The sequence below is a fragment of the Gossypium hirsutum genome, chromosome A02 (genome assembly GCF_007990345.1).
Source record: "Gossypium hirsutum isolate 1008001.06 chromosome A02, Gossypium_hirsutum_v2.1, whole genome shotgun sequence".
NCBI classification, from domain to species: Eukaryota; Viridiplantae; Streptophyta; class Magnoliopsida; order Malvales; family Malvaceae; genus Gossypium; species Gossypium hirsutum.
This window is the reverse complement of record NC_053425.1, coordinates 89,864,065-89,889,890: the sequence shown is the minus strand read 5'-3', so window position 1 is coordinate 89,889,890 and position 25,826 is coordinate 89,864,065. Positions and strand designations below refer to the sequence as shown.

Genomic DNA, 25,826 nt, shown 5'->3' with positions numbered 1-25,826 from the left:
TAAAAACTAATGAATTTAAATTTAATACATAAACATTGATTCAATATGTAATTTAATACATAAAAAATAACACACACAAACACACAAAGTATTACAATTTCTAAAACAAAATTCATCCTCATGAGAAAAGAATGCCAATTCATCATCACCTCTCATTAATCAAAGGAAAAAAATCAAAAAAAAAAAAAGAAACAATATACAACAGAAGGCTGGTTCAAGCTTATGTGAAGCCAAAGTATTGCCATGCCTGCATATAACTTAGAGAAGTCCTTTGATGCTTTCAATTCAACCGCCAGAAAATCCTAAACACCGAAACAGAAAGCCAAAGTATGCACCTGTAAGCCAAAGTCAGGCCAATAAGGAAATCACTTATACGACCCTCAAAGCCACATATGTCAAAGAACATTATCTGATCTCTTTGAATTATGATATGGAAAGATAAATTTTTAATAATGCCACCATAATGTAAGAATTAGAATTTGTTTCGACAAAAGTCATTGTTCATGTTATTAATCATGTGCCTTTGCATGTACATGCGTTGCATCTAAAACCTACATAGTTTAAATAAAAAATATCACCAAATCCATGGCCTATCCTTAAACAATCTATTATTTAGATATGTAAACAAGTCAAACAGAAAGCAGCTCATGGCAAAGCATTTTCCTAATCCACTATGTTAGTTGTTTTTATCTTTATTTCTTCCCCGAGTTCAATTTTAAACCTCAAAATATCTAAATATATTGATGCTCAGAATGCTTAATATTGCGGACAACCAACACAATAGTCTAAAACTGGTTTATCTACTATGAAAAAAATACTAAATTGTAAGTTACATAGAGAACAATTTCAATTATTTTCACTTCAAAAAGCACCAAAAGAGTTGAACAACCTGCCTAAATTTCATCTGTTAAGGTGGAAAACTTCAGTTACACAAAAGCCTCTCTCAGCCTTTTTGAAATAAATAACTAGCAACTACTATGAATCTTATAGCAAAAATATATATAAGAACAAGTATCTTACCTCTGCAACAAAAGGCCATAATTTGCTCAATTGCTTGTTCAACCATTTTGCCTAAAAGGACAACATAGTGTAAGACAGTAAGCAACTACACTGCATAAAATCTTAACACCAAAATGGAAACACCTTTTTCTACACCTAACACATGCAAATGTATCTAGTCTTTGAGATGCATATTTTATGCCTTGTCGCATAATGCTCTGACCTAAACAAGATAACACGAAAACAGAGTTACAACCAATTATAACCCAGATGAAACAGGGAAGAAAAACGAGGACTTCTATTGATCAACCTGAGAACAAAACAATACAAGTAAAACGTAGAAAAGTCTTGCAAATACACCAAGTTCTTTCGAAATCAACTACATCAAATAAATCAAAAGAATATATAAATGTTTTAAATGGAAGAGAGAAAAAAGCTGATTTTTTTTCATTAATTATAACTAAAAGTTCACACGGCGATAGAAGCTAATGCTATTGGAATAATATCTTAAAACAAATGTAATATAATAAAATTTGCTATTCAAGTGATGGAAATTAACTAATTAGATCTGCTATTCAAGTGATGGAAATTAACCTCGCGAACAAAATGACCTTGCCTGAGAAGTGCAGGATCTAACAAATCTCTACAATTTGTAGCAGCCGAAAATATAACACCTTTGCCAGTATCAAACCCATCAAGCTCTATTAGTAGCTGATTCAAAGTAGTTTCCCGCTCCTGAGTCGCTGCATTATTATACATGTGGTCTGTTGTTTCCTTGAAAATCCCCTGACGTCTGATCAGATAGAAAGAAAGAGAGAAAATCATTTACATATGATCTTAAAGACAGCTATGTTTTTCTCCTCTCCACTAAATTCATCTATAGTTATCTTCCTACTCATAATTGCAATGATAATTGGCCTGTAAAAGGTACCGAATGTAGCCCATTCTCAGTGTCTTATAAAATACCATAAAAGATAACCAAGGCAACTATATTTCCATTTCCAATCACTTGATTTAAATCAGATGCAAAATATCAATCATGAAACTTTTAGCACCAAAAAGAATCAATTAATGAGAAATTTCAGTACTTGCAAAAAGGATGCAAATTTAAGTCAAATTAAGAAAATGGCGATGCCTTTTTAACTGATCTTATTCAGCATTAAGCTTCTAGTTATCCAACAAGGTGGTTGAGATTTCAAAATAGCTGGGTTACAATATCAGACAAACCTTTTGATGAATAAAACACTATTAAAACCAGTAACAGAGAGTTGGACAAGCCGATTTGTCAATTGCTTGCCTTGATTTATACACAATTCCTAATTGAATTTTTGTTTATCATTTAGGTAGAAGGTCATGGCATTCACTCTTCCAATATATGATGTTGACAAATCAAGATTGAAGAGGACAGAAATGAGTTATAGATATGTACTTGGATCCCGAAAATAGAAATGCTTTTCTTTATTTTCCTAATAATTTACCACTATACTATTTATTATGCTATTCTTTTCTTGGATTTATATCAGAAACAAGTCTTGGGAGTTGAAATTTGTGGGGATAGCGTATGTACTCACATGCTCAGTATACCCTCAATAATTGGGTATGGTGAACAATTTAACTACACATACTAAGATCTCTGGTTTTGTCCAAATATTCACATAGACTTAGTTGGAAAAGTAGGATAAATTTGATATTAATTAGCTTACCTGCATATAAAGCAGTTCAATGGTTCCACCATTTCCAGTGGACAACATGTTTGTAACATCCACAGCTCGGCAATCACGATACCATGAAGGCCGATCTTTAAGGATTTCGGTGACCTACATGAAAAAGAAAATATATATTGATCAGTCAATTCTTCTCCAAATTTGAGCCAAGAAACGTATCTTTTCAGTAGAAAGCAAAAATGAACTTACTCTTGTAGGATCTAGTCCCACAAGTCCGCATGCACGTGCTGCCACACCACTGCAACCATGAGAAATAGCAATGATTCGAATAGAATCCGGACCAGGCTACACAGGTAAGAAAGATATTAGCAGTAGCCAGCAGGTAAAATTGGCGCAGGCATTTGGAGCTAAGATTACTATTCATCAAACAAGAAGTTTTAACAAGGTTAGCTCTTTTTCTTAACTAGCATAATGATATTGGATTACTATTTAATTCAAGTTATGTTCTACAAAGGGAGCAAAAAACAAGAGATCCATTTGAGAATATCATATGCATGTTTGAGTCCCAAGGTACAATCTACCTGGAATCTGTATGTAATGATTTAAAAGAAAGATAACAGCATGCTATTACCTAACAATTGGTTCTCCAGTTTTATCTTTATCAGTATTAATTCATTATTAAAAAAAATCTGTAGATTAAAAAATTTTAAAGGTAAAAAGAAAAAGAAAATCCAACTCATATGGGAAACAGGGAAATATTAGTAACCAATAGAAAAATGAGAAAGTGGGGTTGTCCTCGATATTGACATAACAAATATGGGTTAGGATGTTGTTTAGAAGATTAGCAAGATTTTATGCTTTGTTATATAAATAAGAATTTATCGATAATGACAATGAATAATGGACTACATTAATATAGTTTAATAGTATTTTACAAAGAATAAAAGAATGATGACAGTAGAGAGAGTTACCTTCATCCCAGGCATTTGGACCCACTCGACAGCAGTTCCAGTGGCCTTTGAAAGAAACTCTGTTAAAGTTTCCTCTGCAATGTACAAAAGTATGGAATGCAAAAGCAAAAGCACATAAGGCGCACTAGCAATTATACAGCAACAAAACAAAGATTCAATTTCATAGAGAAACGAGGAATGAAAGGGACATAACAATGGGAGTGTATAACAGTGACAAAATTTCCTACTACTACTAACCCTGCAGGGCTGGCATCCCTTGGCGGATGTTGAGGAGTCAAATGGTGTTGACCGCTCGTCACTACTGATTCACAACTTGTATCCGTGGTAGCTAAAGTCGTCTGCAACCACAACAACAACCAAAAAAAAAACCACTGCAATTAACAAAAATTCCCATATTTGAAAGCAAATCAAACACTTTCAAGTAAATGGTACAAAAAAATTATAATATGATTGTACTGTAAAGTCCTCTTCTTCTTCTTTTTTTCCTTTAAAAATATGAAACGTGAAAGGGAAGATGAAGTTCTTACATTTTGAGTCTGTTGGCGGAAATAGTTGTTTTCATAAATAAGCTGTGAAACTTGCTTTTGTAACCTATCATTCTCCTCCATCAACAGTTTATTCATAGCTGTCAACTTCCTATTCACAGCTTGGAGGCGTGATGCTTCTTTTCGTTGTTTTTCTCTACATCTGTGATTAAAAATAAACAAAAATTCAACAACCACATAAAATCATCAAAAATGGCGGAACCATTGAACTGCTTTATATGCATATAAGACTTTATACGACACAACCCCACCTTCAACGCCGCCGTCTGGTTCACTGCCATCTCTTCTATCTCAGAGTCTAACTGGAAACCAAATCAAGACTGCTGCTGGAGAGTTTCTTGATTGAAAACAGCAACGGAGGGGTGAGATGGGGGTGTTTTGAGAATATGATTTTAGGGGGAAAAATTAGGGGTTTCAGAGGGGGAAAATTTGGGAATATAACCGTGCCCTTCTGAGATGATTTATTTGTGGCATTTTTTTATAAAAACGTCGTTATTGTTAACATTTTGTAGCGTTTTTCATAAAAATGCCGGTAAAAAATTATTTTATTTTAAATAAAATGACACTGTTTTGCTCTTTTAAAAGTTTTTTTTAATTTTATTTTACTTCAAAAAAAAGTTTTTTATTTTATATGTTAAAAATTATTAGTTAAATAATTTTATAAAATATTTATTATTACTATTTTTTATAAATTAGTTTTTATAAATAAAAAATTAAGTACTCTGAAAATAAATATCGTGTATTTTAATAAGAAAACAAATAATAAATGGCTGTAATTAATTATTAAGTTAAAATTATCCAATGTAAGCAATTAATTTCTCACATATCAAATTTTTATTAAAGATTGAGACGTTAATCATAATTTTATATTATTCTTTTCCGATCTAATCTCCATTTCATTAAAGATATTTCTTCCTAACTAAAATATAACTATTTTGCTAGAATTCGATGTGGAATGATTTTTGTTTTTGTATTTCATTTTTATTTGTTATAATCTGGTCCTATCCAAAATAGATAGTTACATATCCATATCAATGATCTGTTACTTTTTATTTATTTATTTATCAATGTTGTTTTAAATCTAATATTTAAATATATCAAATGGTTTAGATTAAATATTTTTAAATATAAAAGTATTAATTGATTGTAAAAAATTTCATCATTTAACAAATCTTAAGTAAATTTTAAATCCTAAACCATTTAATATATATAAAGTTTATCTATTATCTCTTAAATAATTTAAACTATAATCATAATTTTAATATATTAAAATTAATATTAGCTTTTTTACAATTATATAAGAAATTATTTAATATATAAATTAAAAAACACTAATTAATCTAAACCCTAAATTCCTAGCCCCTAACCCCTAAACCTTAAACAATAAAACATAAACCCTTAACCCCTAAACCTTAAACCCCAACCCCCCTAAAGCTTAAACCCTAACTTTTAACCCATAAACCATAAACCATAAACCATAATCCCTAAATCCATAATACATAAACCTTACAATAGTAACTCATAAACATTAAACCCTTAACCATATATCGTAAACCCTAAAATATAATGATAATTAATTCAATATTTTAAAATTAATACTATCTCCTAAAATATAATGATAATTAATTCAATATTTTAAAATTAATACTATCTCATTTACAATTATATAAGAAAATTTTAACATACAAATTAAAAAACAATTAGTCATATACCAAAAATCTTGAAAATTATTTTAAATAATAGTATTTTAATTTTTTCCATTTTTGTGGCGTTTTAAAAAAACGCCGCTAAAGATCAGGCATTAGCAGCATTTTTTAAAAAGCGCCGCTAAAGGTGTACTTTTAGCGACGTTTCTTAAAAAAGCGCCGCTAAAGCCACTAAAATTTCAATACAAAACGATGGCGTTTTACAAAATTATTTTGCAGCGTTTTTTTTAAAATGCCACTAAAGATCAAGCATTAGCGGCGTTTTCTAAAAAGCGCCGCTAAAGGTGTACATATAGCGGCTTTTTTAAAAACGCCACTAATACTCAATCTTTAGCGACGTTTTTAGAAAGCGCCGCTAAAGCCACCAAAGGCTCAACACAAAACGACGACGTTGTGTTAATTTTTGTGCGGCACTTTCTGAAAAGCGCCGCTAATACTCAATCTTTAGCGGCGTTTTTGAAAAGCGCCGCTAATGCTCGTTCTTTAGTGGCGTTTTTCTTTCAAACGCCGCTAAAAACGCCGCTAAAAACCTGTTTTGCTGTAGTGAAACCTTAAGATAAATTATAACACCCCTTACCCATGTCCTACGCCGGAACAGGGTATGAGGCATTATCGAACTTAAACACAAACAATCATGTAAAACTGGGCCATAAAATTTCATTTAAAATAAGAATTTATTTTACGCATGCATATCATCCCTTACTTGGGTCTACGAAGCCCAAAACATAGAATGGGTAAGGTCCAGAACTAAACCGAGAACTTTAGAAAGTTTTGAGAAAACTTAGAAAATTTTTCTCATGAAACAGGGTCACACACTCGTGTGTCTTTCACACGCCCGTGTCCTCAAGCCGTGTAACTCTCTGTTTATGATGTCAGCGAATAAATTGAACCACACGGCCAAACCACACGCCCGTGTGCTAAGGCCGTGTCTCCCACACAATTGAGACACACGGTCGTGTCTCAGCTCGTGTGGCCAACGCTTAGGCTATTTTCCAAGCCTTTATGTTACCCTTAATCCTTCACATCTTTATTTCTATACTACACATTTAATTCATGGCCATGACCATTTCGATTGGTCATAAAACATTCATCATGCACATATTTCATAACACCAACCATATATGGCCAACAAGCATAATCACACCCCAAGCATTAGAACATGGCATAGATAGATAGGTTCACAAACCATAATCAATATGAGCCACACTTTATGGCCATATACAAATAACTCAATATAGGCCAATACATTTGGCTAGTCATATTAACACATATCATAAAAAAAAAGAAAAAGAAAACCCAAGTCCCTATACATGCCACTGACTTGAAGGCACTTAACATATATATATATCAATATTCCAAAGGTTATGGTTTGATAGTGTGGTGCTGCCTTCGACGATCTCCAACCTGAGCTAACCTGTCAACACTAAAAGAAAGGAAAGGAAGGGAGTAAGCTTTATAGCTTAGTAAGACCATATGAAATTAATAAGCAATTTATCAACTTGCTTCTCAAGGTAATACCATAATATTTGCACTTTTGCTTATGTTCAAGTCAAGCTATTTTCTATAGTCATAGTCACTAAATTATATATATCTGGAGCTACGGAACTCCAAATTAAGATCCGCTAATTTTACCTGAAACTAGACTCACATATATTCTTACCACAAAATTTTAAAATTTTTTTGTCTAACTAATAAGTACAGTTTATTCTTCAAGGTTACCCCTATTTTGCTGTTTCACAACTTCAACCTTTCTTTACTAAAAATTAATTATCTCACAGTACAGGATTTGAATAATGTTCTCGTCTATTTCTATTGAAAACAGACTCATTTAGAATTTATTCATATTAATTATAACCAATAATTATTTTTTTAAAAATTTTTAATGATTTTCCTAAATTGGAACAGGGGATTTCAAAATCATTTTGACTCTATCTCACTACAGTTCAAGTATCTCATAATAAGAAATTCTTGTTCTTACACCGTTTCTTATATATAAAACTAGATTCAATAAGCTTTAATTTCATATTTTACTCAGCCTCTAATTCGATTTTCAAAAATTTTGGTGGATTTTCAAATTTGGACTGCTGCTGCTGTCCAAAACTGTTTCAATACTAATTTTACCCTTTTATAATTATCTTTAAATACGCTTTTATGCCTATCAATTTCTTTTTTCATATTCATTAGGCCACAAGGTGAAGGGATAAACATATCATGTCCCAATTTAATTCGACCTAAAAGCCTCACACATAATCATCCATTAAATTTACCATATTATTATATACCATAGTTATCGACCTAATATTTACAAGGTCGTCACAAAGTCATTCTTATAGGTATAACTTACTCATTTACGTTCTTACCAAAAGTCCAATATACATCGAGCTCATCACTCCTGAATTTTTAGTACATATATGTACCCTTTCAACATGATCATAAACATAGCTTACTCATTATCATTCCTTACTAATCATACAACATAAATTGAGTACAGATTTCATGAATTTCATGTAAGTACCTGTACCACTCACAACAAGGTCATAACCTCTCTTATTCTGACATAAACCGTAAATTTCCCATTGAACCATTTGAAATACTATAGGATATTCAATAAGCCTCAAACATAGGGTAAGGTGCCAACGCCATGTCCCGGACATGTCTTGCACTGGCTCACACATCAAAGTCGATGCTATATCCCAGACATGGTCTTACACTAACTCTTATATATCGAGGCCGATGTCATGTCCCAGACATGGTCTTACACTGGCTCTTATCTATCGATGCTGATGCAATGTCCCAGACATGGTCTTACACTAGCTCTCATATCTCGAGGCTGATGCCATGTCCCAGACATGGTCTTACACTAGCTCTCATATATCCCTAGCATCATGGCATGAATATCCGATCTATTCCTACGGTTTAACCGGGAGTTTCCCGTATTAATCTCATCATGCATTATTCATAAGCATGTTACGCAAAATCATTCATTCAACACATAATAACGATAGAGTTACATTACTTACATACAACTTACTCGTTTCAATGGAATATCATATTCCATCAAATTTCTAATGTATTCAATCATCACATAAATGTTATTAATATTTGGCACCACTTTCTCATACTTAATATCATCAACAAATAATTCAATACAATCATAGCAAGATAGATTTCAAGTATATTAACAATAACATGGATAACATGCTTATTTGGTTAGACAGACTTAGCTCGAATGCAAAAACGGCTAATTATTCCCTTTTTGTCCTAAACCACACACTTTCTCGATTTAAGCCTGAATCTCAATTTTCTTGATCTAAAATAATAAAATTTACTCATTTAATCATCACATTAAATTAAGCGTTCCACAATTCATACTTTGGCAAAATGACCATTTTGCCCCTAGACATTTTGCCCCCTAGACTTTCACAAAAATTATGATTTTACCCCTAGGCTCCTAAAATGATTTTATCAAATTTCCACATTAACCAAGCCTAGCCAAACCTTTATTACTCTTATAGCAACTCAAAATTCCAATTATTTCTCACAATTCTCATCCATTTAACAAACTTTACAAAATGGTCCATATTAGGTGTTTTCATGAAAATCTTTTCACAAAAGTTGTTTATTATACAACCATGACTCAATTTATTCCATAAAGTTTTAGCTAATAACATAAATAATCTCATGGAAAAACCTTATACTTTCAATTATTTTGCAAAATAGTCCCCTCATTAGCTAGCCTATGCTACAAAGGTCCCAAAAGTACAAAAATCATCAAGAAAAGCCATCAAAATCACTTGTTTGTAAGGGATTTAAGTTTTTGAAAGTTTGGGCTCTCAAAACCCCCATTTTTGCTGCCATTTTTGGTGGATGAAGAAGAAAGATGAAAATATGACAACCTTTTTCCTTTTTGTTTTATTTTATTACCAAATAAATCACCTAATGCCCACCAAACTTTGACTTTCCAATTTCTTTATCTCTATGGACGGCCAAGCCTTTCTTAAAGGTTTATTTGCTCTTTAAAGACCCCTAATTATGGTTCTCTAGATATTTAACACATTTAGCTAGCAAAACAAAACTTTTTCCCTTTATGCGATTTAGTTTTTTTTTTCTCAATTAAGCTCACAAACACTAAAATGAATTCACCAAAATTTTCATGTGCCCATATAATCATGCTATAACACCAAAATAATATTAAAAATAATTTCTCGATCATCGAATTTGTTATCCCGAAACCATTGTTCCGGGTTGGGCTATTACAATTCTTCCCCTTAGGGAATTTATCCCCAAAAATCTTACCGGAAAAGTGGTTTTGGTATTCACATAAACTTCTCTTTCCCATAATCATCGCTAAAGAACTTTCTCTCGACTGTGCCTTTAATACTTATCTCTTTACTTTCTCATATCAGCGTTATAAGCGATTCATTGCTATACCCCACCTCGGCTGAATTTCAACCTCCATTTGAAAGTTCATATACATATTGGTCCGATCTATGCCATCATGTCACATATACACACATACTTGAATCTTTTCAAATTCGAATAATAAAACTAGCCAGTTCATCTTGGCCTTACACTCTCTATAATTTCACACAGTCCGATTGATTACCAAATCAACTCTCAGTTGCCTTTAAATTTCAAAGCCTCCTTTATCTTTCCTAAGAAATCACAATTTATAACCCGAATCTCAGTCCGATTAGTGGAGACTTGTATCCCAAGAAATCCAACAATCATATAGACATGGAATTTCATTAATCTGATGAGCGGGGATTCAGTACATACCAGCATGATTCACAGATCTCATCAAACATCTAGCAATAAATTACATCACATTTTTCCTCTTTCCAAGATAGGAATAATTCTGATATTGCCTTGAGAATAATCCTTTCTCATTTCTATTCTAATATTAGCACAGGAGAAGATAGTTCCGGTAAAACCTGATGCTCGGCTCTAACCTTATTAACAATTCAGATCTTTCTATAGTATCAAAAGCTCTAAACTATCATATTATCTTATTGTCTTAAAACACATCACAATTCATACAATAGTGCATCAATGAAAATTAAGAAGTCCCTGGCCAAGTGCAGACTAGACCAGTTCAAATGCTTCGGTTAACAATATTCTCATTTGTCCAAGTTTTGCTAACATGGAATAAGCCATTCGACTTTCATAAGACGAAAATTTTATCATACAATCATTCAGAATTCACTCATCATGCTAATTAAAGACCATTTCACTTACATTAGCTCAAATAACCAATATATCTCAATTGAAGACATTAACTTTGATTAACTTACTTGAGAAAAAGAGATCCACCATACCAATTGAAATTTTAAATTTCACCACTTATGCCTTTGCCGATGTCAAATCCTTTCATGGAAATTAGAGACATCCAAATACTAAAATCACCGCATTACCATGATCAAATCAGGAGTATAGTCACACTTGACATGATTATTGCAAGCTAAAGAACACACTTTGAACATGAGTCATAATTGACAAATTATGGAACAAAGATAACAAGAAAACCTAAAGAAATCCAGGATAGAGAAATCCCAAGATATGATACTGTATCAGAAGACCGAAAAAAAAACTCATAAGAAAATATGAAAGACCTCGATAATTCCTCAGAGAAAAAAAGTTTAGAAAAAAACCATCATTTCATCCTACTGGAATCAAAAGCAACAATTAAAAGAAACAAAATCATAGCATTATATGTATTTTCTAATAAATTCCCAACAGACAGAATATAATATAATACCAGAGAGAAGTAGAGCAAAGCAGATTATAAACCAGTCAGACCGACAATGCCTTCGTCTTACATCTCATATTTCAAATATTATTCCTCCAACTATTTCTGTCATCATAGATCCCATATTATTCTTTTCACTGAAGAATATCAATTCTAAGAAGATCACAATAATTACATTTTCTTGACCTCGTACTTGAGTAATTCGATTTACCAAAGTAAATTTCTTCTCTAACTGTGGCAGTACATAACTCAAATAATTTTTATGTCAAGCTAATACTTTTCTAGCTCTGGCTTACTTATCAACTCATTCTCAATCTCTAATCATGTTTATAGTTATTCCCCCTCTAAAACCTTTGGTTTCACACTTGAGAGTTTATTCAGCGCAAATCTCATGAAATTCCATTACAAAACACCACTCTGGTAAGGGGGTGAGGTTGTAGGGCCTCTAACTCGACTGTCATATACCTATGCATATGACACAACTTTCATCATCATAGAAGACCATCACAATCATGTCGTTCATTTCAGGAAACTTATTCTTCGTATTTGTATTTCTCAATTTTCCGATTATCTTATTCACTTAAGTTCACTGATGCACACATTGTATGAATTCTGGATAACTTTTCTCGTCACATTCACTTAATTAAACATATCAAGCACATAATATCATATGAGTGCCAACAAACATGGATGAATATACATTACAATCGAAACTTTGACCTCGCACATCATCATATGCATGTCATTACAATCATATAAATCTATCCAACAATTTAACACATTTACTCAAGCTATACGAGCTTGCCAATCAAAATCATTCAAATAATTATACATGAACATTCGTTCTATCTATATTTTTAGTAAGTTACCTAAACACATGCATTCACGCGAACAAATCAATCATATATGCTATGGGATTATCAATCAATTGTAGATAAGCTCATTATGCCATGTACACATTCTATTTCATGTTTCTCATATCACAAATATATACATATACATTTCACGAATTCTTATTCGTACCTTTCCGAGTTTCATCTCCTCCTAACTGCACTTTATTTGAATACTTTAGTATCACTATCTACGTGCTTGGGTGTGGCTTGGTTGGAGAATACCTTTGTCTAAACAAGATAGTTCTCATTCACGTCGGGAGACATCACACTATCACAAATTTGTGGCATGTATAGCTAGACTCTTACACGTGCTAGGTTAGCCCGAGAATTGACTAAACCATAGCTCTGATACCATTAAATGTAACACCCCTTACCCATGTCCTACGCCGGAACAGGGTATGAGGCATTACCGAACTTAAACACAAATAATCATGTAAAACTGGACCATAAAAATTCATTTAAAATAAGAATTTATTTTACACATGCATATCGTCCCTTACTTGGGTCTACGAAGCCTAAAACATACAATGGGAGAGTTCCGGAACTAAATCGAGAACTTTGGAAAGTTTTGGGAAAACTTAAAAAAATTTTCTCATCAAATAGGGTCACACGCCCGTGTGTCTTTGACACGTCTGTGTCCTCAGGACGTGTAACTCACTGTTTATGATGTTAGCAAATAAATTGAACCACACGACAATGCCACACGCCCGTGTGCTAAGGCTGTGTCTCCCACATAGTTGAGACACACGACCATGTCTCAGCCCGTGCGGCCAACGCTTAGGCTATTTTCCAAGCCTTTATGTTACCCTTGATCCTTCACATATTTATTTCCATATTACACATTTAATTCATGGCCATAACCATTTCGATTGGTCATAAAACATTCATCATGCACATATTTCATAACACCAACCATATATGACCAACAAGCATAATCACATCTCAAGCATTAGAACATAGCATAGATAGATAGGTTCACGAACCATAATCAATATGAGTCACACTTCATTGCCATTTACAAATAACTCAATATAGGCCAATACATTTGGCTAGTCATGTTAACACATATCATTAAAAAAAAACCAAGTCCCTATACATGCCACTCACTTGAAGGCACTTCACACACATATATATATATATCAATATTCCAAAGGTAATGGTTTGATAGTGTGGTGCTGCCTCCGATGATCTCCAGCCCCGAGCTAACCTATCAACACTAAAGAAAAGGAAAGGAAGGCAGTAAGCTTTGTATCTTAGTAAGACCGTATAAAATTAATAAGTAATTTATCAACTTGCTTCTCAAGGTAATACCATAATATTTGCACTTTTTCTTATGTTCAAGTCAAGTTGTTTTCTCAAGTCATGGTCACTAAATTATTTATATCTGAAACTACTCCAAATTAAGATTTGCTAATTTTTCCTAAAACTAGACTCACATATCTTCTTACCATAAAATTTTTAGAATTTTTGGTCCAACCAATAAGTACAGTTTATTCTTCAAAGTTACCAAGGTTTTGCTTTTTGACAGCTTCAACCTTTCTTTACTTAAAATCAATTATCTCACAGTACAGGATTCGAATAATGTTCCCATCTGTTTCTTTTGAAAATAGACTCATCAGTATTTATTCATGAATTCTAACCCATAATTATTTTTGTACAATTTTTAATGATTTTCCCAAATCAAAACATGGGATTTCGAAATCATTCTAACTCTATCTCACAACAGTTCAAATATCTCATAATATGAAGTTCTTTTTCTTACACCGTTTCTTATATATGAAACTAGACTCAATAAGATTTAATTTCATATTTTATTTAGCCTCAAATTCAATTTGCACAATTTTTGGTGGATTTTCAAAGTCAGACTGCTGCTGCTGTCTAAAACTGTTTCAATGCTAATTATACCCTTTTATAATTATCTTTAAATACGCTTTTATGCCAATAAATTTCTCTTTTCATATTCATTAGGCCACAAGGTGTAGGGATAAACATATCATGTCCCAATTTAATTCGACCTAAAAGCCTCACACATAATCATCCATTAAATTTACCACATAATTATACACCATATGTATCGACCTAATATTTACAAGGTCGTCACAAAGTCATTCTCATAGGTATGAATTACTCATTTACATTCTTACCAAAAGTCCAATATACATCGAGCTCATCACTCCTGAATTTTTAGTACATACTGTACCCTTTCAACATGATCATAAACATAGCTTACTCATTTTCATTCCTTACTAATCATACAACATAAATTGAGCACGCATTTCATGAATTTCATGTAAGTTCCTGTACCACTCACAACATGGTCATTACATCTGTTATTCCAACATAAACCATAAATTTCCTATTGAACCATTTGGACTACAGGATATTCAATAATCCTTAAGCATAGGGTAAAGTGACGACGCCATGTCCCAGACATGGTCTTACACTGGCTCACACATCAAAGTCGATGCCATGTCCCAGACATGGTCTTACATTGAATCTCGTATATCGAGGCTGATGCCATGTTCCAGACATGGTCTTACACTGGCTCTCATCTATTGATGTCGATGCCATGTCCCAAACATGGTCTTACTGTAACACCCCTATCCCGTAACCATCGCCGGAATAGGTAAGGGGCATTACCGGACTTGTAACTCATGTCAGAACAGTAAAATTTTGAACTTTTTCTTGAAATAAAGATCATTCATTTAAATAAATACTAAGCACAGCCAGGGATAAAATTTAAACTTCTCTAAGTAAACATTCAAAAGATGCCATTTTCGCGTGGCTTATATACATTAACCAAAAATATTCTTCCGCCACTAGTCTATTCTATACATGCCATAAAATAATTCTAAACATAACAGTAACAAGCAGTGGATAGTGATAGTGTGACTAGTTGCTGACGATCCCCGAGCCTGTAGCTTCCCAATGAGATCTATAAAACAGAGGAAACAGAGTAAACGGAGTAAGCATTACAATGCTTAGTAAGTTTTAAGCAGTGTCAACAGATAACAATCAAAGTATAACATAGTTGTTCGTACTTTAATTTCACTCTTCCTTCGGGCATACCATCCCTTTACCGAATATGCACATCTCATCATATACAATAGGCAGATAAACTTTCACATAAAAGTGAGCTCATGTGACATAGATATATTGTATGATTTCACTTAACCTCTCACACTGATCCGATGTCACATAATCATAGGAATAGTCTCATAGATTGCTCTCGTATGCATCACATAACTACCTTATGATTTAGTTCAAATCAAGCTCACATATAAACTTGGAGTACATACCTGTTTAACCTTTCGCATTGAATATATTTATAAGCAATTCTTATTACGAAGTCTTATAGCTTTAACCTCTACTCGGATTATCGGTGAGACCTTTAGCTCAGACGAAATCTCCACACGAAGTTATCGGGTCTTACCCGGACAAAATCTCCATACGTAGTCATCGGGTCTTACCTGGACATACTCTCCACACGTAGTCATCGGGTCTTACCCGGACACACTCTCCACACGTAGTCATCGGGTCTTACCCGGACATAATCTCCATACGTAGTCATCGGGTCTCACCCGGAATATATTTCCAAGTTTCATGTACATTTAATCACATGTTACAACATTCACATCAACTGTCATATTTGTAATTCATTTGCCTCATCAAATATCTAATAATACACACCTTTCACATTTGGTCATTCGGCCACAATATACGCACATCGCCTACATATTTCACACTAGCCATTCGGCTTTACCACATATACATATCTCATATATATATTTCACATTGACCATTCGGCTTTACCACATATATGCATGTTCATATTCACCACATTGGCCATTCGGCCTTATCACACATATGCATGCTCACATTCATCACATTGGCCATTCGGCCTTATCACATATATGCATGTTCACATTCATCACATAGGCCATTCGGCCTTATCACATATATGCATGTTCATATTCACCACATTGGTCATTCGGCCTTATCACACATATGCATGCTCACATTCATCACATTGGCCATTCGGCCTTATCACATATATACACATTCACATTCATCACATAAAATCCTAAAGCAAAATATAAATTTTCATGTATTCACATCACAATTATCCAAATATACTTCACATACCACATATACTATCATGTATACACTTTGTCTTGGCCGAATCTACATCAATCATTTTCCAATGAATAATTCAATTTCACGCCATACTATCATTTCATATTCGAATACTCATAAACTTACAATTTCACAAATTTTCATATCGAAGATCCGTCTAACACTCATATATCGTTTTACAATATCACGATTTAGAATTCACGTATGGGTTTAATCAATAGCTTATGAGCAACTAAAACAATTTTTATCCATGTTTACAACAAAATCACATATTCACTACGAGCTGTTTTCCTGAGCAATAGTCACTAAATTATTTATAGCTGGAGCTACAAAACTCCAAATCACTTACCGTTAATTTTCCCTGAATATAGACTTGTATATATTCCATCCATAAAATTTCCAAAATTTTAGGTTTGGCCAATCAGTACCAGATTTTTCTTAAAGTTTCCCCTGTTTCACAATTTGACTAATCTGACCACTCTTCACTACGAATCAAATTTTTCGTTGTACAGAATTCAAAATGTGTTCTATTTGATTTCATTTGAAACTAGACTCATTAAGGAGTCTAAGCATATAAATTTTATCTTATAACCATTTTTTTACAAATTATAATGATTTTCTAAAAACAGAACAGGGGATTTCGGAGTCATTCTGACACTGTCCCACACAACTTTAAATATCTCTTTATAGGAAATTTCTTTGCTTACACGGTCTCTTTTATAAGAAACTAGACTAACTAAGCTTTGATTAAATATTTTGTTCAGCCTATAATTCCACACCAACAATTTATAGTGATTTTCTAAAATCACGTTACTGCTGCTGTCCAAAGCAAATTATTACCATTTGCTCTTAAATTTCCAAGTCCAAACACTTATGAACTTACCATTTGAGTTTAAGACATATCATGGCCACATCATATCTTATTAAATCAACTCATTATGTCCTATTATGATTGAATTTACTCAATGTTTAATCACTTAAAACTTACCTCGGAAGTGGTCGACGATTAGATATCCACGGCTATTCGTGGATATGCATGTCTATGTTGAGGCCGATATATGCTTAATACTTCCTACAAATATGGTTACTTGTATTGACTACATACCATTTTGTTTCAAATTCAAAACTCGGCTAATACACATATACACACTAGTAAATCAAACACTAACATTTGCACTTCACCTTACTACCATTTCTCATCAAATAACGTAAACAACAACCATATTTCTCTTCTACTTCCTACCATGGCCGAATGCATCAAAACACCATACCATTTCAATTTTGGTCATGGTTGAACAAAGAACTTAATGTCTAACTCAAAAATGCTAAAAAGAAAATTCAAAAGTCATCAATCCACCATCACATGTATCATTACAAAGCTTCACTTTTAGCATGCAAATGACATCAACATCAATCCACCTTAGCCGAATATCATCTCCATGACATAGCAAAGATTTGAACCATGGGCTAGGTAGAACTCAAGCTAACAACTAAAAGCATGCATGAATCTCATGGAACAACATCAAACATACCTTAACCTAGATACAAGTATGGCCGAACCTCTTCCTAATCCTCTTCCAAGCCGAACATGAAGCAAGAGAGCTCCTTCCTTCTTCCTTCCTCCTTAGAACTTTCGGCCAAAAAAAGAATGTAAAAGGATGGACACTTTTTTTTTCTTTGTTTTCATCATTTTCCCTTCCATTATTTTATTACCATGCTCCTTATTTTATCATTCCTCCCATGAAACACCAACATAACATGTTTATGACATGTTTTGCCCATCACACTTTGTCCACCCTATTTGTCATGGCCGGCCACTACTAATTAGGGGGGAAATTGACATGCAAGTCCACCCTTTTTATTACATGCACTAATAGATCCTTATGTTTTGACCTATCACATTTCAAAAGTGTCACACATAAGTCCTATTGACTAAATTCACATGCAATTTACTAAATCGAAGCTTAAAACTTTCACACATTCATATTCACATATTTTAGACAATAAATATCATATTCAAATAATTTGGTGACTCGGTTTAGGGGTCCCGAAACCGCTTTCCGACTAGGGTCACTTTAGGGGTGTCACAACTCTCCCCCCTTTAGGGATTTTCGTCCCCAAAAATTTCTACTGATGCATAGTTTAGGATAGCGTCCTCTTATTGAATTATATTCATATAAACATTAGCTCATCGATAGCAATTGTAATTCATTATTGATTTCGCATCGATCTATAAAATCATTTTATTATCTTAAAACAAATACATAAACATTTCTACAAGTATGCACATATATCTCATTTCCTTGATTTCATAAGCAATAATCACTTAATTTAATTCACAAATGCATTTCAAACACATATTAAGCACATATTAACATGTATAATTCACATCATCAAACCACATTTTTGTAACCCACATTTTCATTCATGTATAAGCTGTAACCTGACCGAAAGTACACATATACTCAAACATCCCAATAAATATCCTTTATAACTCCATCATATCTCACTATTCAACTTAACCTATTTCCAACAGAAAATCAACTTCCACATACCTGAACATTGAATTCATTTAGCACATTCAATCACCGTTAACGATACCCGTATACAACCGATTTGGCATAAAGCCTCATATAGTATACCGGCATGGGATTTATTTTAGCACATAACCCATATATCCAAAATTATCAGCATTCATAAAAAATTCTTACAGACTTTCAAATGTCGAACTTAATCGAAATAATTTCTTGAATATGATTAACAAAAAAATAGGGGTCATTTAGCAATAGCACATATGACTTCATATACCAAGCATTCCATAGACTAAATCCGTAACACATTTATAACATGAATTCATTTCTTAACAACATATCCACCATCTTTTTACATATTCACTTATTTAGTATACATAACATAATATAATATGAACTCACAAATTTTTTTACTTTCATTTGATTTTCACATACCTTCCATACATACCTGTATCACTTATTCTGATCTTACTTTATTTATCATCTTACATATACCCGTTGAATCATTAGAAATCATTACGGATACTCATTAAGCACATATAGCTCTTACAATTCCATATCCTAGATATGGTCTTACATATTCTCACATATCGGGCCGATGCCATGTCCCAGATATGGTCTTACACACTATCTCAAATCAATGCCTTCGTCCCAGACGAGGTCTTACATGAATTCCACTTCACACACTTAGTGCCCACTGACTGACCTCGCACTCATAGTGCTCGGTTAAAGGAATTCGCAAACACACAGTGCCTCTAATCATTCACACACATAGTGCTCTTATTCATTCGTTACTACACATTGAAATGACTTAACCAAGTCTATAAACATCATGTATGTACACTTTTAAACATATCATCTCATTTAAATTTGAATTCGTATAGTAATGAGCACTTAAAATTTGCTCAAATTACCGGCACGAAGCCTACTAGGCACGAAGGCCCGAATACACGTCACCAGCATGATTGCTCTTCGGGACCTAGCCCGGATACATCACTAGCACGAATGCTCTTCGGGACTTAGTCTGGATACATCACTAGCACGAATGCTCTTCGGGATTTAGCCTGGATATATCACTAGCACGAATGCTCTTCGGGACTTAGTTCGGATACATCACTAGCACGAATGCTCTTCGAGATTTAGCCCGGATATATCACTAGCACGAATGCTCTTCGAGATTTAGCCCGGATATATCACTAGCACGAATGCTCTTCGAGATTTAGCCCGGATATATCACTAGCACGAATGCTCTTCGGGATTTAGCCCGGATATATCACTCTCAATTCTCATGTACATATACACATATAGCAATACACATTAGTATATCATTTACATTACTTGAATACAAACACAACATGCTTATCGACCATTCAACTTCCAGTTCCATAGCCACATACAAAAATCACATTTATAGTCATAACACTCTTTCAAAATTGCATCACTTATACCCTTATAATTCAATCCAAATCAAAATTCAAATACGAGTACATGATACGTACCTGATCAACTTAATAATTTAGGCATATCTAAGTGAAGTTATATCACAAATTCTCATAGTCAGAAGCTTGCTACAGCTCGATGGGATCAAGATTCATTACAATACAGCAAACACATTTTAATAGTCAAAAATTATCACACTATCATTGTATCACTTTATGGCATGTATAAATAGACTCACGCGTGCTACGTTAGTCCTAGAATCGACTAAACCGTAGCTCTGATACCAATAAAATGTAACACCCCTATCCCGTAACCGTCGCCGGAATAGGTAAGGGGCATTACCAGACTTGTAACTCATGTCAGAACAGTAAAATTTTGAACTTTTTCTTGAAATAAAAATCATTCATTTAAATAAATACTAAGCACAGCCAGGGATAAAATTTAAACTTCTCTAAGTAAACATTCAAAAGATGTCATTTTCGCATGGCTTATATACATTAACCAAAAATATTCTTCCGCCACTAGTCTATTCTATACATGCCATAAAATAATTCTAAACATAACAGTAACAAGCAGTGGATAGTGATAGTGTGACTAGTTGCTGACGATCCCCGAGCCTGTAGCTTCGCAATGAGATCTATAAAACAGAGGAAACAGAGTAAACGGAGTAAGAATTACAATGCTTAGTAAGTTTTAAGCAGTGTCAACAGATAACAATCAAATTATAACATAGTTGTTCGTATTTTTATTTCACTCTTCCTTCGGGCATACCATCCCTTTACCGAATATGCACATCTCATCATATACAATAGGCAGATAAACTTTCACATAAAAGTGAGCTCATGTGACATAGATATATCGTATGATTTAACATAACCTCTCACACTGATCCGATGTACATAATCATAGGAATAGTCTCATAGATTGCTCTCGTATGCATCACATAACTACCTTATGATTTAGTTCAAATCAAGCTCACATATAAACTTGGAGTACATACCTGTTTAACCTTTCGCATTGAATATATTTATAAGCAATTCTTATTACGAAGTCTTATAGCTTTAACCTCTACTCGGATTATCGGCGAGACCTTTAGCTCAGACGAAATCTCCACACGAAGTTATCGGGTCTTACCCGGACAAAATCTCCACACGTAGTCATCGGGTCTTACCTGGACATACTCTCCACACGTAGTCATCGGGTCTTACCCGGACACACTCTCCACACGTAGTCATCGGGTCTTACCCGGACATAATCTCCACACGTAGTCATCGGGTCTCACCCGAAATATATTTCCAAGTTTCATGTACATTTAATCACATGTTACAACATTCACATCAACTGTCATATTTGTAATTCATTTGCCTCATCAAATATCTAATAATACACACCTTTCACATTTGCTCGTTCGGCCACAATATACGCACATCGCCTACATATTTCACACTAGCCATTCGGCTTTACCACATATACATATCTCATATATATTTCACATTGACCATTCGGCTTTACCACATATATGCATGTTCATATTCACCACATTGGCCATTCGGCCTTATCACACAAATGCATGCTCACATTCATCACATTGGCCATTCGGCCTTATCACATATATGCATGTTCACATTCATCACATAGGCCATTCGGCCTTATCACATATATGCATGTTCATATTCACCACATTGGCCATTCGGCCTTATCACACATATGCATGCTCACATTCATCACATTGGCCATTCGGCCTTATCACATATATACACATTCACATTTATCACATAAAATCCTAAATCAAAATATAAATTTTCATGTATTCACATCACAATTATCCAAATATACTTCACATACCACATATACTATCATGTGTACACTTTGTCTTGGCCGAATCTATATCAATCATTTTCCAATGAATAATTCAATTTCACGCCATACTATCATTTCATATTCGAATACTCATAAACTTACAATCACAAATTTTAATATCGAAGATCCGTCTAACACTCATATATCGTTTTACAATATCACGATTTAGAATTCACGTATGGGTTTAATCAATAGCTTATGAGCAACTAAAACAAGTTTTATCCATGTTTACAACAAAATCACATATTCACTACGAGCTGTTTTCCTGAGCAATAGTCACTAAATTATTTATAACTGGAGCTACAAAACTCCAAATCACTTGACATTAATTTTCCCTGAATATAGACTCGTATATCTTCCATCCATAAAATTTCCAAAATTTTAGGTTTGGCCAATCAGTACCAGATTTTTCTTAAAGTTTTCCCTGTTTCACAGTTTGACTAATCTGACCACTCTTCACTACGAATCAAATTTTTCGTTGTACAGAATTCAAAATGTGTTCTATTTGATTTCATTTGAAACTAGACTCATTAAGGAGTCTAAGCATATAAATTTTATCTTATAACCATTTTTGTACAAATTATAATGATTTTCTAAAAACAGAACAGGGGATTTCGGAGTCATTCTGACAATGTCCCACACAACTTTAAATATCTCTTTATAGGAAATTTCTTTGCTTACACGGTCTCTTTTATAAGAAACTAGACTAACTAAGCTTTGATTACATATTTTATTTAGCCTATAATTCCACACCAACAATTTATAGTGATTTTCTAAAATCACGTTACTGCTGCTGTCTAAAGTAAATTATTACCATTTGCTCTTAAATTTCCAAGTCCAAACACTTATGAACTTACTATTTGAGTTTAAGACATATCATGGCCACATCATATCTTATTAAATCAACTCATTATGTCCTATTATGATTGAATTTACTCAATGTTTAATCACTTAAAACTTACCTCGGAAGTGGTCGACGATTAGATATCCACGGCTATTCGTTTACTTTCTCTTTTCCCCTATCCGACTTTAATCCTCTAAGCTCTTGAGCTAATTCAAACAAATTTAACTTATTAAAGTCTCATTAAGCTAGCTTATGGCCGAATATGACAATGAATTTGATAGGTCATATGGCCACCTTTAGCTCAAATACAAAATAGTCATACGCATTTTTAATCACATTGAGCAATTTAACACAAATAATCTAACATTTCCTCATGTACACCTTTATGACCGGATACACATATTATTAACCTAATATCACTTAACTAAGCACCTAACAAATTCTCCTTGAGCCGATTATCTAAATCAAGATAAAAGCATCGATATGCTTGCCCCTAACCGAATACATGCAACACCAATCTATCTCATGTGGCCGAATATGCATGTCTATGTTGAGGCCAATATATGCTTAATACTTCCTACAAATATGGTTACTTGTATTGACTACATACCATTTTGTTTCAAATTCAAAACTCGGCTAATACACATATACACACTAGTAAATCAAACACTAACATTTGCACTTCACCTTACTACCATTTCTCATCCAAATAATGTGAACAACAACCATATTTCTCTTCTACTTCCTACCATGGCCGAATGCATCAAAACACCATACCATTTCAATTTTGGTCATGGTTGAACAAAGAACTTAATGTCTAACTCAAAAATGCTAAAAAGAAAATTCAAAAGTCATCAATCCACCATCACATGTATCATTACAAAGCTTCACTTTTAGCATGCAAATGACATCAACATCAATCCACCTTAGCCGAATATCATCTCCATGACATAGCAAAGATTTGAATCATGGGCTAGGTAGAACTCAAGCTAACAACTAAAAGCATGCATGAATCTCATAGAACAACATCAAACATACCTTAACCTAGATACAAGTATGGCCGAACCTCTTCCTAATCCTCTTCCAAGCCGAACATGAAGCAAGAGAGCTCCTTCCTTCTTCCTTCCTCCTTAGAACTTTCGGCCAAAAAAAGAATGTAAAAGGATGGACACTTTTTTTTTCTTTGTTTTCATCATTTTCCCTTCCATTATTTTATTACCATGCTCCTTATTTTATCATTCCTCCCATGAAACACCAACATAACATGTTTATGACATGTTTTGCCCATCACACTTTGTCCACCCTATTTGTCATGGCCGGCCACTACTAATTAGGGGGGAAATTGACATGCAAGTCCACCCTTTTTATTACATGCACTAATAGATCCTTATGTTTTGACCTATCACATTTCAAAAGTGTCACACATAAGTCCTATTGACTAAATTCACATGCAATTTACTAAATCGAAGCTTAAAACTTTCACACATTCATATTCACATATTTTAGACAATAAATATCATATTCAAATAATTTGGTGACTCGATTTAGGGGTCCCGAAACCGCTTTCCGACTAGGGTCACTTTAGGGGTGTCACACTTACATTGACACATATCAGGTCTATGCCATGTCCCAAACATGGTCTTACACTGACTCTCGTATATCGAGGCCGATGCCATGTCCCAGACATGGTCTTACACTGGCTCTCATATATCGGTACTGATGTCATGCCCCAAATATGGTCTTACACTAGCTCTCATATATCCCTAGCATCATAGCATGAATATTCGATCTATTCCTACGGTTCAACCGGGAGTTTCCCGTATTAATCTCATCATGCATTATTCATAAGCATGCTACACAAAATCATTCATTCAACACATAATAACTATAGAGTTACATTACTTACATACAACTTACTCGTTTCAATGGAATATCATATTCCACCAAATTTCCAATGTATTCAATCATCACATAAATGTTATTAACATTTGGCATCACTTTCTCATACTCAATATCATCAAAAAATAATTCAGTACAATAATAACAAGATAGATTTCAAGTATATTAACAGTAACATGGATAACATGCTTATTTGGTCACACGGACTTACCTCGAATGCAAAAATGGCTAATTATTCCCTTTTTGTCCTAAAACACGTACTTTCTCGATTTAATCCCGAATCTCGATTTTCTTAATCTAAAATAATAAAATTTACTCATTTAACCATAAAATTAAATTAAGCGTTCCACAATTCATAATTTGGAAAAATGACCATTTTACCCTTAGACTTTCACAAAAATTAACGATTTTTCCCCTAGGCTCGTAAAATGATTTTTATCAAATTTCCTCATTAACCAAGCCTAGCCAAACCTTTATTACTCTTATAGCAACTCAAAATTCCAATTATTTCTCACAATTCCCATCCATTTAACAAAGTTTACAAAATGGTCCATATTAGGTGTTTTCATGAAAATCCTTTCACAAAAA

At 33.6% G+C, this 25,826-nt stretch overlaps 1 protein-coding gene across 8 annotated transcripts; it reads right to left on the bottom strand.

Annotated features, from left to right (window-relative positions):
• On the bottom strand, positions 1-4,641 carry LOC107951433 (homeobox-leucine zipper protein ATHB-8-like). Of its 8 annotated transcripts, XM_041086598.1 has the most exons (10): positions 4,431-4,641; positions 4,162-4,321; positions 3,872-3,972; positions 3,635-3,725; positions 2,913-3,008; positions 2,703-2,816; positions 1,594-1,792; positions 1,156-1,222; positions 1,021-1,071; positions 1-335 (listed from the first exon to the last, which is right to left on the bottom strand). In XM_041086598.1, exons 2-7 carry the CDS (start codon positions 4,255-4,257, stop codon positions 1,751-1,753), a joined length of 540 nt encoding a protein of 179 aa, XP_040942532.1. In that variant the 5' UTR covers positions 4,258-4,321; positions 4,431-4,641; the 3' UTR covers positions 1-335; positions 1,021-1,071; positions 1,156-1,222; positions 1,594-1,750. The 8 variants fall into 8 exon arrangements, with proteins under 8 accessions (XP_040942532.1, XP_040942527.1, XP_040942533.1 ...); XM_041086593.1 differs by having other exon boundaries at positions 1,021-1,222; XM_041086599.1 differs by having other exon boundaries at positions 1-302; positions 1,021-1,222.
• Positions 4,642-25,826: the final 21,185 nt, after the last annotated feature.

Bases quoted from the DNA above. Each gene is read 5' to 3' on its own strand.
- LOC107951433 (XM_041086588.1), bottom strand. From the start codon at position 4,257: ATGAATAAACTGTTGATGGAGGAGAATGATAGGTTACAAAAGCAAGTT. The intron at 3,009-3,634 runs GTAACTCTCTCT...TTACCTGTGTAG, and splicing joins TCCAAATGCCTGGGATGAAG to CCTGGTCCGGATTCTATTCG. The intron at 2,817-2,912 runs GTAAGTTCATTT...TTTTTCATGTAG, and splicing joins TGGGACTAGATCCTACAAGA to GTCACCGAAATCCTTAAAGA.